Source organism: Dendropsophus ebraccatus, chromosome 8, assembly GCF_027789765.1.
Source record: "Dendropsophus ebraccatus isolate aDenEbr1 chromosome 8, aDenEbr1.pat, whole genome shotgun sequence".
Taxonomy (NCBI): Eukaryota; Metazoa; Chordata; class Amphibia; order Anura; family Hylidae; genus Dendropsophus; species Dendropsophus ebraccatus.
Genome location: NC_091461.1, coordinates 59,236,896 through 59,253,123, shown reverse-complemented (window position 1 = coordinate 59,253,123; position 16,228 = coordinate 59,236,896). Strand labels below are relative to the sequence as shown.

Genomic DNA, 16,228 nt, shown 5'->3' with positions numbered 1-16,228 from the left:
AGACGGGTGCCATGTCCGGGCCTGTCTGAAGTTTGCTAGAGAGCATTTAGATGATCCAGAAGAGTATTGGGAGAATGTCCTATGGCCTAATGAAACCAAAGTGGAACTGTTTGGTAGAAACACAACTTGTCGTGTTTGGAGGAAAAAGAATACAGTTGCATCCATCAAACACCATACCTACTGTAAAGCATGGGGGTGGAAACATCATGCTTTGGGGCTGTTTCTCTGCAAAGGGGCCAGGACGACTGATCCAGGTACATGAAAGAATGAATGGGGCCATGTATCGTGAGATTTTGAGTGCAAACCTCCTTCGATCAGCAAGGGCATTGAAGATAAAACGTGGCTGGGTCTTTCAACATGACAATGATCCAAAGCACACCGCCAGGGCAACGAAGGAGTGGTTTCGTAAGAAGCATTTTAAGGTCCTGGGGTGGCCTAGCCAGTCTCCAGATCTCAACCCTATAGAAAACCATTGGAGGGAGTTGAAAGTCCATGTTGCCAAGCGACAGCCCCAAAACATCACTGCTCTAGAGGAGATCTGCATGGAGGAATGGGCCAACATACCAACAACAGTGTGTGCCAACCTTGTGAAGACTTACAGAAAACGTTTGACCTCTGTCATTGCCAACAAAGGATATATAACAAAGTATTGAGATGAAATTTTTTTTACTGACCAAATACTTATTTTCCACCATAATTTGCAAATAAATTCTTACAAAATCAGACAATGGGATTTTCTGGGTTTGTTTTCTAATTTTGTCTCCCATAGTTGAGGTCTACATATGGTGTCAATTACAGGCCTCTCATCTTTTTAAGTGGTGTAACTTGCACTATTGGTGACTGACTAAATACTTTTTTTCCCCCCACTGTATATTGTGAAGAGGCTTATTAGGATATGACCTCACATATGATCAGATCCCCACTAATCCTGAGAATAAAGGGATCACAGCACTACCGTGAAAATAAGACTGTGCTTTACACACACACACACACACACCCCTCCCATTTTGAGGTCTCCCTAGACCTCTTCAGAATATTCACAGTCAGCGGCAGGTTAGGCGTGCGGCGGTGTTGGCGTGGAGTCAGGCGTGCGGCGGCGTTGGATCAGGTGTGCGGTAGTGGTCGGGTCAGGTGTGCTTCATCAGCAGGCGACAAGACGTTCGGCTTTGGGATGTGCAGAGGACGTGGGGGCCATGGACCAGGCTATCTGCTGTGCCATTTTCTGAGGTCCACAAGGGATTAGGTGAGTCCTGGGGAGCGGGGCCACTTAGCAGTGCAGGGAACTGTAGTCCACCCCATTCAATTAAATGGGTCCAGTGGATGAAACAATCACTGTTAAGGGAAAGAGGAGATACAGCACCAAAGCAGCGCTGCATCGCCTTTATTCTTAAGATGGGTGGGAGCCCCAGGGGTCAAACTTTTAGCAATGATAAAGTAATGGCAAATCCTGTTTCCCTACCGTCCTGTCTACTTGCTCGCTTACCTTACCCTCTCTTTTTCCCCCCCTTTCCCCCCAATCTGCTGTTCGGTTGAGCGCTAGCTCACTCCCTACCTCACAACTGAGGTTCGTTGTATATCATTTGGATACTTTATGGGAGCCGTGTTTGGTTGCTCTTTGTTTATTGTTTCCTGTATGTGCCTTTACGTCCTGCGAGACGCTGGTAGCGCTGTTTGTTACATAAAGTGTGAAAACTTTAATAAAATTCAGAATTCAAAAAAAAAAAAAAAAAAAAGTAATGGCAAATCCTACAAGTTACACAGATGCTATTTTAGTCTATGGTGCTGACCCTGTTGGGAATCTATCAAAGCCTTCATTTAACATATATAAATATAATGATTGTTAGTTTACAGAGCTAATTTATTTTTCTGAGCCCATATATGAACAAGCCTGCATATTAAGGAGTGTATAAAGGGTGAATAAAAAAGGTACAGGCCAACATGAGCAGCAGGCTATGAAGCTCAGGATGCATGAAGAGAAGAACAGATTGCTTTTCAGACCGCTTTACATACACTTCATTAGCTTGATGTTCATTAGCTGTCTGTAAACACATCTGCATTCTGGTTCTCAGACACAGCGTAAGGCAACGGCCTCAGACAATCCTTTGGCCATATTTAATGACATAACCTGTCTGAACTTCTCATGAATCAGGCAGACATGCCACAAATAAGCAATCCATGGTCTACAATAACACTGGATGGGAAACAGCTGACAGGTACTGTATAGGAAACTGCATTGTAGCAGTAGAGAGTTAGGATCAGTAACTGCAGTAACACTGGATGAATACAGGCAGCATATAAGAAACAAGCTCTGGTCCATTGTCAGCCAGTGGTCATTACACAGGTATAAGCAATATGGTGGAGCCAAGAGTGGTCAGTACACAGCCACAAGTCAGTATACCAGCCAAAAGGTATAGCATATGAACAGCTTGGTCCCATCCATGTACATGAATCAAGGAATGGCTGGCATCTTAACGTGTCCAGGATAATAATAATTAAAAAAAAAAAAACTACTTTCTTCCAAAAACAGGACCATATCTATCTTATGGTAAATGTGGTATTGTAATTCAAATCAATCTTTGAGCGAAAGCAGGTCACTTTTAAAAAAATTAACATGTCACACAGACAATCAGGATCTGGGTGCTCGGACCCCCACTTATTGCCAGATAAAGCTGGGAGAAAGACATGGCTGAACACCTCATTCCACAGCTAGCTGCTGTCCCAGTCTTGTTGCATGAGACAGACTCCATTGTAAGGCTACGTTCACATCATAGTGCTGTCCGCAAATGTGAACCCCAGCTACAGACAACACTAACGTAACCTAAGGCCACACGTTGCTTAGGCTGTCCGCGCATCTATAGAAACTTGTAGGTTGTCCGCAATGCACTGGACTATACAGAATAGTGACTGAATGTGTCTGTAGTGCCGCCCATAATTACAGGCGTACTACAGAATGAGTGAATGTGACCTAAGTCTATAGAGGCCCTTCTTATGTAATGAAACAGATAGTAGCAAGCTGGGGAGCAATGTGCTCAGCCACGTCCTTCTCCCAGCTCTATCTGTGGGGGTCTGGGTACCCAGACACCAACTTGTCAAGCCTTTATGTCTGGTATAGTTTTTTTTTTTTAATAATTTTAAGTGACAGTAACTCTTAACAGGATACATATCATTTCAACAAATTTCTGACATGTCATATTCAAATAAAATTTATTTTATGTTTTGATCAGCGCAGAGGCCCCTACTGTTATCAAACCGCAAACGTTTTGATCAGTGTCGAGACCCCTACTGTTATCAAACCTAAAATATTTTGATCAGCGACAAGACCCCTACTGTTACCAAAAGTAAAAGACAGAAGCATTCAGCTGCACACTGTTCCCTTGCCCTCATGTTTTCTGCTCGGCTCTCCTTAGAGAGTGAAGCGTGGTCTTAAAGAGGACCTGTCACCCCCGGTGACGGGGTGACAGGCTCCTGACCCCCCGTTAGAGCCCCCTATACTCACGTGATCCCGCTTCTGGAGATGGTCGAGTCATGGAGATATCATCTGAGGAGCGCACGCGGCGGGCTTCGGGCGCAGAGTCCAACACTCAGAGAATGACAGGAGAGTCCAGCGCTCCGTCATTCTCTATGAGCGTTGGACTCATCTGAGGAGCACGCGCGCCGGGCTTCGGGCGCCGATATCTCCGTGACCCGACCATCTCAAGAAGCGGGACCCGGCGGGATCAGGTGAGTATAGGGGGCTCTAACGGGGGGTCAGGAGCCTGTCACCCCGGCACGGGGGGTGACAGGTTCCCTTTAAACGCCTATGACACTTTGTATCAGTCTGCATAAAAGGCTCCAAACATTGATTGTTTTCCTAAAAAGAATTTTAAAATCTTGATAAAGGATGACAACTCAGGAGACTTTACTACTTATGTCTATTTCACAAGACCTACTTACTTGATAGAACCGTGGTGAGAAAAATATAGTCCGAGAATGAGATCAATCCACATTCCCCTAAGGTGTAGAAAATACTGTCCTCATCTGCAAACTTCTCGCGTTCTTGAGAAATTTTCTATAAAATAGACAAAAACGCATTAAACAGTGCACATTAAACAGTTATCACAATGGATAAAGTGATTTTAGTTTTCAAAGCTTTCAATGAAAAGATTAGAAAATAAAAATATATCCCATGACTCCAATATCCAGTTTCCCACTATTTCACAATTATACTATCCGGGGTGTACTATATCTAACAGAAACTAAATATGACCAGAAGTAGAAAGCTCTAAAAACTAAAAAAAAGAGCTAAAATGTCATAACTGTGATAGAGACTACTTGAAGACTAACAAACATATAGGTATTAACATCTATCTGTAGAACAAACCACACTTCATATACAGAAAAAGGAGGTCTACAAAAGAAAACCAAAAAATATCTTGCAAACATAAATGGAAAAATCATGCATTTGCCAGAGCAAGAAATGTGTATACATCACAGGCACAGAGGAATCCAGTAGTAGAACACAAAACAGAAACACCATCACATTTGGGTCCAGTCCGTGAACTGTACCCACTGGTTACCTCTGTCTAGCGGAGATCCAATCATATACAAGATAAAGGAAAGAGAATTGGTTAAACAAGAAGACAGAGTTATGACATAATCAGCAACGATGCACAAATCCAGGCGGCTGGACAGAGGAAATTCTCAGAGACTGCAGATGTCTTGGCCAGATGGCTCGGTTACACCAGGGAATGTGTTGCTACCGCTAAACTGAGTGATGTTATTGCTGTGCAGACAGGGAATTCCAGAGATAACACATGTGCATATGATGTATGAGAAGAGACTAGATACAACACTAATAACTTAGTATAGGAACCAGTAGTCTGTGATATATTGTTAATGACAATAATGATAGTAATAGTATAGGAACCAGTAGTCTGTGATATATTGTTAATGACAATAATGATAGTAATAGGCAACACACTTAAAGGAGTATTTCCATCTAAGCAAGTTTTTCCCTATTCAGTGGATTTGGGATAATATGCTGAATGGTTGGGATCCAACCACTTGGACCCCCGCCAATTCCAAAAAACTGGAAAACTTGGTAGGGGTTCAAGTGTTGGACACCAACCGATCAACTTGTTACCCTAATCTTGTGGATAGGGATAATATGCTCAGATCAGAATATCCTTTAAAAAAATTTTTTCTCAAAATCAAATACTCCATTTATTGTCTAGATCTTGGGAACTATAAAAGTAAACCTTTTTTTTCATTACCCAAAATAAAGGAATAAAAGAAAAAAGTAACACAACAAACAATGAAATGAAGACATAGATGGGTCATGTAAACATCAGGAGGGAAGTAGGAAACTAAGAAGAAGAAAAACTGTATAGTTTTTGGACATCTGACATGTGTATGTTTCTTCCAAAGGCAGTTCACGTATACACTGAAATGCTATTATATGTTACGCTTTCTTATTAGAAGATGGTAAATCAGTCATGGAAAATTATAAGAAATGTTAGAATTAAGAACAGGAACAAGTCAGTATTAAGGAAAGAATAATTTAGGGTTCATCCACACATGCCCAGGGACCCCGAGCCACCCCTTAGATTAAACCACCGTATGCAGCAAATCAGACACTTTGCCCATGGCATACGCTGTAGCACTGCATAGGCTAAAATGGTTCTAGACCTATAGGCACCTGTGAACTCACCAGATCAAAAAATAAAAACACTCTGCATGCAACATTTTTTGATCCAGTGCTATCATACCAGATGTACGCTGTGCCAGACATATGTGAACCAACCCTTACAGAGGAATACAGGTGCTCATACATGCCACAGGTGATTGTAAGTATGCTCCTTCCTAGTATACAAATAAATGCTCACGTTCCATAGAGAAATCCAATTGTTACGGATCATAGACATCATGTAATACAAAAAAAACTGTACAACATAGTTGTTGATAGACCTACATAGAGGACGCAGCTACTACAGTTCTTAGCCATAACATATTGCTCATATAAAATAGCTAGTGTGAGGCTAAGACCCCAAGCCTTCTAAATATCATACATAATTGCCTGCCCCTGAAAGAAAATTGATAGCATTTAATGAGAATGGACGAGTGCAAAAATACATAATACAATCCATTAACATTATCCACTAAAATGATACTGAAAATGGATGATATCTATATCATTATGGTATCATTATGGTCCTCCAAGCACCCTTAGTGTCCATTATGCAATGCATTTACAGTGGTAGACCACCATCTTTGTTTCTCTGGTGCTATGACCGTAAATAAACTAAAAAATGCAAGTGTAATAAAGCTGTCCAGATAGATGAGGGAATTTACATTGCTTGGCAGTCGGATTATATGCAGTCTGCATTTGATCTCCGTGCTGCCCCCTGCCGCTCCACCCCTGGTGCCTGAAAAAGCTGGATCCAGTCCTGGGAAACTAGAAGTTTCTGAGGACTGGATCCAGCTTTTCCAGGCACACGGGGTGGAGCAGCACGGAGATTAAAGACAGCGGCGTATAAGCAGACTGCCGAGCAAACAAAGTGTTCCACTTCGTTCATAATGTAAATTTGCTCATCTCTAGAACTTGTCCACATGCAAATCAGACGGCATGTCCAAGCTGTATGACTGTATATGTAATATAGTTTCCATTCATCTCCGCAGTGTTATAAGCAGAAAATGAAATGGACTGTGGGATCCATTGTGTATGGATTATTTACCAGTGGTAAGAGACATGAAGATGAAGGGTAGAAGACTGTGGTTAAAGCAAAAGTTAGCACCAACTGACCACTATCTACTAATAGACAACCACAGAGTGAATTTCTGAACAGTATGAAGGTAAAGCATGGCTCAGCCGTAAAATCGGCCTAGCTTTGTGTGATTTTGGTCAACAGGCTGCATGTGACAAACACATCACTCTGGGTCCTCTATAGGAATACACTGGCATCGGAGGCACATACAATGTATGGTTTTGGAGAATGCCAAGTAATGTGTGATCCGCATGCAACCATCTCATGGATGGGATCACTGTCTGGGCTGCAGTAAAGGAGGAAGGAGCGAGTGGGGCTTTAACAATATGAACAATGCGGCATATCCAGGTAAAGTTACAGAAGTTAACCATTAAGATACATTCCTTAGATTCTATAGGAAAGTGAGTGTCAACCCCTTTAAAGTGAGACACCAGTCTGGTAAGGAATTCACTGATTTAGCTTTCAGCAATAAAATCATTCTGCTAAGATGTGTCAAAGCAAGCTAGCACTCAAATTACTATATAGTTCTTTAAAAAGTGATATAAACCATAGTAAGAAAAATACAGTACTCTATTAAAAAAGATTTTCTGACAATAAAACCTACATTCAATGCTCTAATAAATGAACATACTAATTTAAATTTATATTATGCTTTTCAATCTGCTTCTTATGCAAACTGCCTGCTCTGTTGTCTTTATTAGCCCCACTTCCTTTCTGGTGTAAATCCTTTCAATGGCTTACTGTTTCTGCTGAACACTCTAGCTGGGAAGTCAGCCAACACTGTCTCACCCACTATGTGTGAGGCTCCCATTTGTATAGGGTGTAGATGGTATACAATTATAGTCAAGAACGTATAATAGCAGCAAGATAGAGTTAAATGAATTTTGTACTGGAATGTAAAAGCAGGCAGTTTGCATCTGAAGCAGAGAGAAAACATGAATGACCACAGAAAGGTAGTAAAATATTGTGTGTTTTTTTAAAGTTTTATCGAAAAACACACACTACAGATGACTTGAAGAAATTTCTGTAATGGTCCCTCTGACCTAAAAGAAACTTCCTTAAATCAACACGCATGTATGAAATGGATATCTGCAACAAATCTTACAGGAATAAATTGTTTTTTTTAATGAAATGTTCACTGATGAAAAAAAAATGCTAATTTTGTTATCAGATTTCATAATAATTTTTTTTGTCTGCCAACAATAAAGCGACACAGTCTGCTGAGCTATCTGGTCTGGTTAAAAATCCATCCTAATCTTTTATTTTCTTTTTGCAAAGTACACCAATGGAATCATGTATCAGTTCTTCCATCTGTTTCTTTTTTTTCATCTTACATTACATTATGTTTACAGAGCACTGGAAAATATTAAAGCAAATTAAATAAAACAGATGTGACAAAAAATAATAAAAAAGACAAAAACAAATGTAACAATGTCCCCTTAAAATCACTTGGGTGAACTAAACCTTGAAATGACATTCAGCCACAGCAACCTGTAAGATATATTATTGGTTTGTAAGGAGTCATTATAACGGCTCTTTAGTTAAAGTCAGAAATGCAAGCAAACATGCAAACCTGACTGCTAGGCATCTGGATTCCTTCAGCCTGGAGAAGGTGGATGCAGCCCCTAGGGCGACATCTATCTTCTCCAGGCTAAGGCCACATGCACATGTGACATTATGGATCACTACGATGCCGGGAGCTCAAAACCTATTCAAATCTTCCAGATACTGTAATGGCACCGCCGTGCGGCTGTAGGACACATGGCACTGGGAGTTCCCAGTTCACTAATGTCTAGTTAAAATAAAAAGTAAACTTCTTATATATAATACAACTCGGGATTTCATGGGTTGTTTATCCTTCCTTATGCATCTCACATAGAAAAGACTATGCTGCTGGTAAACTTTCATCATGACGATAAAATCAGTTTGTGAAAGTTATGACAGCTAGGGGGATAGCTCTGCGGCTCAGAATAACAAGCGTTTGAGCGAATTCTCTGAACAATGGATGGAATTGCTCAGCAATCCGATCCAATCAGTTTCATTATTGCTCAGGCTATTTGTTGTAAGCCAAGAGAAGCTGCTGTGACAAAGGAGCAGGTTATCACTATTTGAATTACATGAAAGCCTTTGATCCACAGCTTTCCTACACATTTAAAAAGAAGGCTTACGCTTTCAAAAGGTACAAAGATAGTACAGCAGTGTTTTGTATATGCAGCAGCAGAAGTTTCCGAGCTTGCGTCTGCATTCATATTAAGACGATTTTAGTATTTATATATTACATTTGTGTTAAAAGAGGTTTCCTGGCCACTAAAATAGTTTCCTCTTATCAGCAAAAAGAATATCATCTTATAATTTACCTCTAGTATCAAAATCCCCAGTATCCTCCTTGCAGTACAGCCAAAGCTCTTTCATCAGATGATCTATGCTGCATCAATGTAGAAGGGAATGATGCATCGAGTTGCAAGTGGAATAAAAGAAACATGACTTCCAGCCCTTCCTGACTTTTATTGAAACCAGCGTTCCATTCCTTCCCTGTGGGGCATCCAAATATTCACAAGCCCAGCAATAAGAATGATGGGAAGTATAACGTTACTGATACTTGAAAAAAAACGCATGACTTTTAATGTCACACAGACATGTTAAAAGCTTTGTTTGGTTAATTTGGTGAGTGGATTCAGACCCCCACCAATTTCTAGACAGAGCTGGGGAGAAGCACGTGGCTGAGTGCTTCACCACCCAGCTCTCTGCTCTGTGTGACTCACTACAGGAGATGGGTTCTATAACAAGTCTATCTCCTGTGAAGCCAGTCCCCCAACAAGTCTGCTAGAGCAGTAAACCAAGAAGAATCCATCCACACGCTTCTTCTGGTCCCACCTAGCAGCCAGTGTGGTTATAAACACCCAGATCCTGTTAGGGAGGTATGAAGAGAAGATCTGCTCTGGGACACAAATTGTTCTGCAGCCTGTGACAAGAAAATACATAGGTTTGCAGGTTTCTAAGGGGAAGAAATCCATTTTATTTATTTGTTCAATGTTTAATAACAAACCACAAAAAATGGTTATTAATTGGTTAATGAAAACTTATCAATTTGCAACATGCAAATGCTAAGCCTAATATTCAATGTCCACATATAGATATATCATAGTTAAAGGGGTTGTCCAGCAAAAATCTTTTTCTTTCAAATCAAGTGGTTTCAGAAAGTTATATAGATTTGTAATTTACTTCTATTTAAAAATGTCAAGTCTTTCCATACTTATCAGCTGCTATATGTCCTGAAGAAAGTGTTTTCTTTTCAGTCTAACACAGTGCTCTCTGCTGCCACCTTTTTCCCCAGACAGGAACTGTCCAGAGCAGGAAAGGTTTTCTATAGGGATTTGCTTCTGTCTCGGACAGAGGTAGCAGCTGAGAGTACTGTGTCAGACTGAAAAGAAAACAACAACATTTCCTGCAGGACATACAGCAGCTGATAAGTATGGGAATAGGTGAGATTTTTAGATAGAAGTAAATTACAAATCTATATAACTTTCTGAAACCAGTTTATTTGAAAGAAAACTATATTTACTGGACAACCCGTTTAAACAGTACAATGCTACCACAGCAGATTATAGCAATGTTCTTTCATAAATATCATATACTACTTGATATTTCTATATCCAATATATTTTTATCCTATTGTACTTCAGCAAAACCATCTCTGAAAATATGGCCAGCTGATTTCTACTTATGTGAGAAGGAAATGTCTTTTCTATAAGAGGTAGCTCACATCAGTTATGTAAGATGGATTCAGAACTGCATTGCTGTGGAATGAAAACTTTCTGCATTTAAACCCTTAATCTGAAAAACTACAGAAATAGCAGATTAAATTGCACTGTGCAGGCAGGACATGACTTGGACATTGTGGTTGAATTGTTCGAGATGAAATCTATGACGGCTAGGTTACTTTAGAATCTGCAAGACCGGATTTTGGCAGCAACAACCAGCTGCTGACTGGCTGAGCGGGGATGACACATCACAACCCAGGTCCCCGCTCAGACCAAGCAGCAGCCAGGGGACAGGAACCGGAGCGGGGGACAGCAGACCCCTGCTCTGGAGCCTGGGAGGAGGTGGCTGAACATAACAGGCACCTACCTCCCCGACTCTTCTGAAAAAAGTCTGATCCCAGACTTCTCCTTTAAGACCTAAGTGAACTCTAGTGAAAAATATTTTTCTAGTACCAGAATATAATAGTAATGATAGATCATGGTGTGGATCTACTTTGAAAATTTAATATTTCGGGATAGATGTATCAAACCTTTTGCAAATTAATAGTGGAGGTAATGTGATTGCTATAGGCAACCGCTCCACAGTTTTTTTGCACAAGGTAAAATAAATCTCCATATCTGCATTTTAGGAAACCTGTCATCACTTTCATGCTACCCAACCAAGCAATCAGGCTTCTATCTACCCTGCCGACCTCGATTTATGGGTCTCTCCCTATGCTCAAACAAGAAGAGATATATCAATTAAGACTGGTTGGGAAGGAAAGAGCCCCAGGTGGCTGCCCTGATGACTTGCGGCTGCATGAAAGTGATGACAGGCTCCCCTTAAAAAGAATGAAAGAAAAAAAATGATTTAGTAAGACTGGTAGCTGTCATCTCCTACATAAATAAATAATACACTGTAAATGAATGCTTTAGAATACTGAAAAAGGTGAATTATTGTTTACATCATGTAAAACCTATTCTTGCTTTATAAATCCTAGCAAGTATTCACGCTGACTGATTGTGAACATTTCCACATTTTGTATTTTAATAAAAGATGTATTTTATATAACTCTTCCCTAAAAGGAATAAAACGCAATACAATAATTACACAAACAAAACGCAAGAAAATCCTGCCCAAGCACATTTATACTATGAGAAGAAATGCCACTGAATGCACTATGTTATTTGGCTACAATTTAGTCCACTATCTAGTCTATGCTCTGTAGCGTGTATGGGGCCTATATGAAGGTTTCTGCCAGATGCCTAAAGGTTTGTAAAGTAATATTGCTTGGTAGGTACAATGGGGCCTCATGTATCACATATGACGGCTACCAGAAAACTAATACTTTTACGAGCATTGTTTTACAACTTGATCCCAACAAACAATTATATAGTGATTCTCTGATGGCAAAATTGATGCTCGCCGGCTCATTACATATTCTGTGCAGATAGAGACTTGGACATAGAGAAAACACTTGTAACTTCATTACTTCAGGACCATTTGTAAGCATCATGAGCCTGCTGAAAATAAAGTAGACCGCATGTTTCTTGGGATTGGAAGGTCATGCAGGGTCACTGGAAGCCGAGTCTAGATATTGGAAAACTGAAGTGATTTATTAAATAAGGGTCTACTGCTCACAGAGCACATCTTTTCAGCTGGTTTCCTTTGCATTGGTTATAGCCCACTTATGCAATTCTGATTTCACCATAGCTAAGCTTTGGCTAGCATTTTCTACTATAGGCAAGTAAACAGCTCTTTTTGTGCAATAAATGCAAACACTGTCTTGTTTTTGATGCCACACTATACCTATACACAGTGATGCACTACGAGAATTGTGTGAATATAAAATTTAATTTCTCACTGGAGCAACGTAAATTTCTTTAAGTAGGCATCTATAATAATCATTTTTGGACTGACCATAGGTCCTTTTTAAAAGTAATAACTATGACCAATTTCAGTTCAATTACAAACTCTAACCTGTCAGAAACGGGAACAATAAAGATATCCAAGGTTCATACACATACCACCTCTATGCCGATGACCTCTCTGGTCCAGATGTCAACACTCTACTTTCCAGGATTACAGAGTGTCTATCGGTTATATCCTCCTTCTCCTCCCGCTTTAAAACTCAACATGGACAAAACAAAACTAAATCATCTTTTCCCCCATCTTGCTTCACCCCTAAAAAATTTTTCCTACTCATCACCTGTCTGAACACTGCACATGTGCCGGATTGTTAAAGTGACTGTACCACCAGGCCCAGGCTGAAGCACTGAAGGAGGGCCGACCCACCCCCAGTGGGAAGAAACCCCAGCCCCTCCATGACGTGACACCATTAGAATCAATAGAACCCTATCATAGAGGGGAAGGGGTTTCCTCCCACTAAGGGTGGGTCAGCCCGCCTCCAGTGCTTCAGCCTGGGCCTGGTGGTACAGTCACTTTAAGGCTCATGTGCCGTGTTCAGACAGGTGATAAAATAGGAAAAATCTTGCCTGGGGCATTCCTAATCATGAGAAGGAAGGGGTGGAGGAACAGAGAGGCATCGCAATCCTAGGGCACACACACACACACTCTAGGTCATGTGAATTTGACACAGGGCTACAAGTTTAAACATTGTTTTTTTTAGGATAATAACTGCAACATCTGCCAAATGGACCCCAGGACAGATCTTGGATTAAAAGTAGCTATCTGATGGTTCAAGTAGATTGGGGGGGTCAGATTGTGGGTACAGAGTCGCTTTAAATTAGGCTACACCTACAATACTCTGCACCACACTTTGACTGGCTGCCCCTTACCTGCTGCTGTTCTCCCTTCACCTTGCAGACTGTAAGCCCTCGTACACAGGGTCCTCACTCCCTAAGTACTAGTCTGCTATTTACATTTTTCAAGTAATGTATTTTTGATTTTGGACAGTAGACAGAGTTGGGTGGCAAAATAGTGACATGAATAAAAGTTTATTTCTAAATGCACAGTGTCTACAAAAAGTCCCCAATGTTAAAAGGTATTACAGTAATATGCAAGTCACAATAACACACGTCTAAAGTTAACAACGTAGCAGAATATTTTCTACTATCCACTGAATATTTTCACGCTTTATGTTTCAGACTAGGTTAGGGTATGTACTATTGTGTCTAAAAATTGTCATAGTTAGTCCTGTTAAAGAGAGCCTATGGTCAGTCCAAAAAGAATTAGTCTAGCAGATGTTTTCAGGCTGTACAGGTAGATACACACAGAACATTATAACACTATACATAACCGAGCACAGCACAGAGCACCTCAGCTGTCAGTAATCCCCTAAACGCACACCAACATTCATGGCTCTGCTAGTATTTTATATACATGCTGTCAGTGTCCGTATTCTCGCCTAGACATATTTATATACAAATATGAGTAGATGTGTAGAGCCGCCTGATCTATAAAAGCATATACATTTAGACATACATCATACAGACATCTTAGAAGAATAACTCTTACATGATTTATACACATATAAAAGTGTTGTAAGCGCACACATTTCTATATTACATGCCCCACCCATGTTGTAATCGATGACCTTATGTTACTTGTCCCCAGAGACGTATGGACTAAGAGAAAATTTACATTCTGGACCTTGCAATGTAAGTAGTTATCCATCACCATTACACCGCCAGCGCTGCCTGTAATTCAAGAACCACATTCTACAGCAATTCATTTGGAGCAAGCTCTCTAGGCCTCAGGCAATAGAAGGCCGGCATGTACAGAGCAACCCCACTGGAAAAGAAGAAAAAGATGTGTATACTAAAGGAAGCAGCTACTGCATAGACCAGGCACTGGAGTTGGCCACAACTACTTCCAATAATAAGAAACCATGGTGCCAGGAAGACAGCTCATGCTGATACTAATAATATTCCTCTTCTAATACTTCTTGTTCAGGTGCCATGTTCTATCCTGTGTGTGCAAATCTATCACGTCATAAATAGCAGTCCCCCATCAACTTACCTAATAAAGCATAGTCTGTGGCTGATCATTCACTCCCTCTCTGAGAGATACAGGGAAGATACCATATGCAGTATAACCAAAGCAATAAAAACTTGGATTTAAATAACCAAATGCAAATCAACAGCCAGCTAGTTTTTGGTTAAAACATAGCTAATAAAGATACAATATAAAGCATTAGCATTCCACACAGATTGTGGTGGAGTCATGACATTCTGCATGGATGAGAGGGGCTAGGAGGGGTAAGGTGCAAGCAGACAGTTCTGGCAGTAGCCTCTCTTTCCTACAACAATTGGGTCAGGCAGTGAAACCCCAGTGGGTCCAACCAGTCTTTTTGCCAACATCATCTGTCTGAGGAGAGTCAGGAGGCCCCCATACACTTTAGACATGTGTCAGTTGAAGGTATGAAGGCTGTGGGCTGAGGTGACTTTGGTCTATGGTATTATACAGACTTTTACTCAGGAGATACAAGTGCATCTCAATAAATTAGAATATAAAAAAATTATTTATTCAAGAATTCAATTCAAAAAGTGAAACCCCTATATTATAAACAATTAACTTATTTATTAGTGTTTATTTCTGTTATTGTTGAAGGAAAAACCCCAAATTTATTATCTCAGAAAATTAGATTATATAAAGGCAAACAATACTGTTTTTAATAAACACAGAAATGTTGGCCAAATGAAAAGTCTGTACAGTAAATGCCCTCAAGACTTGGTCGGGGCTCCTTTTGCATGAATGACGGCATCAATGGGGCGTGGCATGGAGGTGATCAGCCTGTGGCATAACTGAGGTGTTATAGAAGCCCAGGTTGCTTTGATAGCGGCCTTCAGCTTGTTTCTGCCACACTTTTTCCTTCCACTCAACGTTCTATTACTATGCTTTCATACAATACTCTAAACAGCCACTTTCTTTAGGTCTTCTCCTGCCCTCTGCTTTCACTCCTGGTGCCACAGCTGCAGCTTCAGAGCGGCGTGTCTGAGCTGACAAGTTGCTCAGCCAATCACTTGCTAGGACTGCCGCGGCCAGTGATTGGCTGAGTGGCCTATCAGCTCAGAGACCCCTTTGAAGCTGCAGCCACCAGTAAGCAAGCAGAAGGCAGGAGCAGACCGGAAGCGTGGAAAAGTAATGTATAACAGTTTATTTGATCGTTAGCCGTCCGCCGCACATCACTATTTCACATAGCGATATGTGGTCTGTGTACGGTAATTTTAGGTCCAGACCTAAAAGACACAATCAGCTGATAATCTTTGTCATCGTCTGATCGTTTTCTCTATTACACGGAGCGATAATTTGCAAAATGCTCCACGTATTAGAGCCCTAAGGGACCTTCTTGAACGCTTAGGAAGCGTTCTACAGGTGTTTTGGGTTAATTTTCCTAATTTTCTGAATTATGGCTGTTTACTGTTTATAATGGCTCTGTATAATATAGGTGTTTCACTTTTTGAATTTACTGTAAAATTTGTAGTTTGTAATTTTTGGAGATGGACCTGAGAATTTACATAAACTGCATCAAATAGTAAACTCTGTTGTCCAAAAACAGGCTGGAGAAGGCCTTTAGTTTCAAGATAGATGCAAATCTCAGAGATCCCTGAGATTTGCACCTATCAGACATTGATGACATATCTCTTGGATAAGCTGTAAATGTAGAGATGGCCATACCACTAACTTTACTCTAAGCTCAATATATGCAGGAAGGAGTACGTAGTCTCCCATCACAAAAAAGGCATACCTGTGACAGAAATCATCCGGCTGTCTGTCACAGG

The 16,228-nt window shown here is 40.6% G+C and overlaps 1 protein-coding gene across 1 annotated transcript in view; it reads right to left on the bottom strand.

Annotated features, from left to right (window-relative positions):
* MICU1 (mitochondrial calcium uptake 1) overlaps positions 1–16,228 on the bottom strand; it is a 190,604-nt gene that overhangs the window by 99,545 nt on the left and 74,831 nt on the right. Inside the window, exon 6 of the mRNA XM_069980528.1 lies at positions 3,934–4,048. Within this exon, the coding sequence (XP_069836629.1) occupies positions 3,934–4,048 (115 nt within the window). The remainder of the gene's footprint in view (positions 1–3,933; positions 4,049–16,228) is intronic.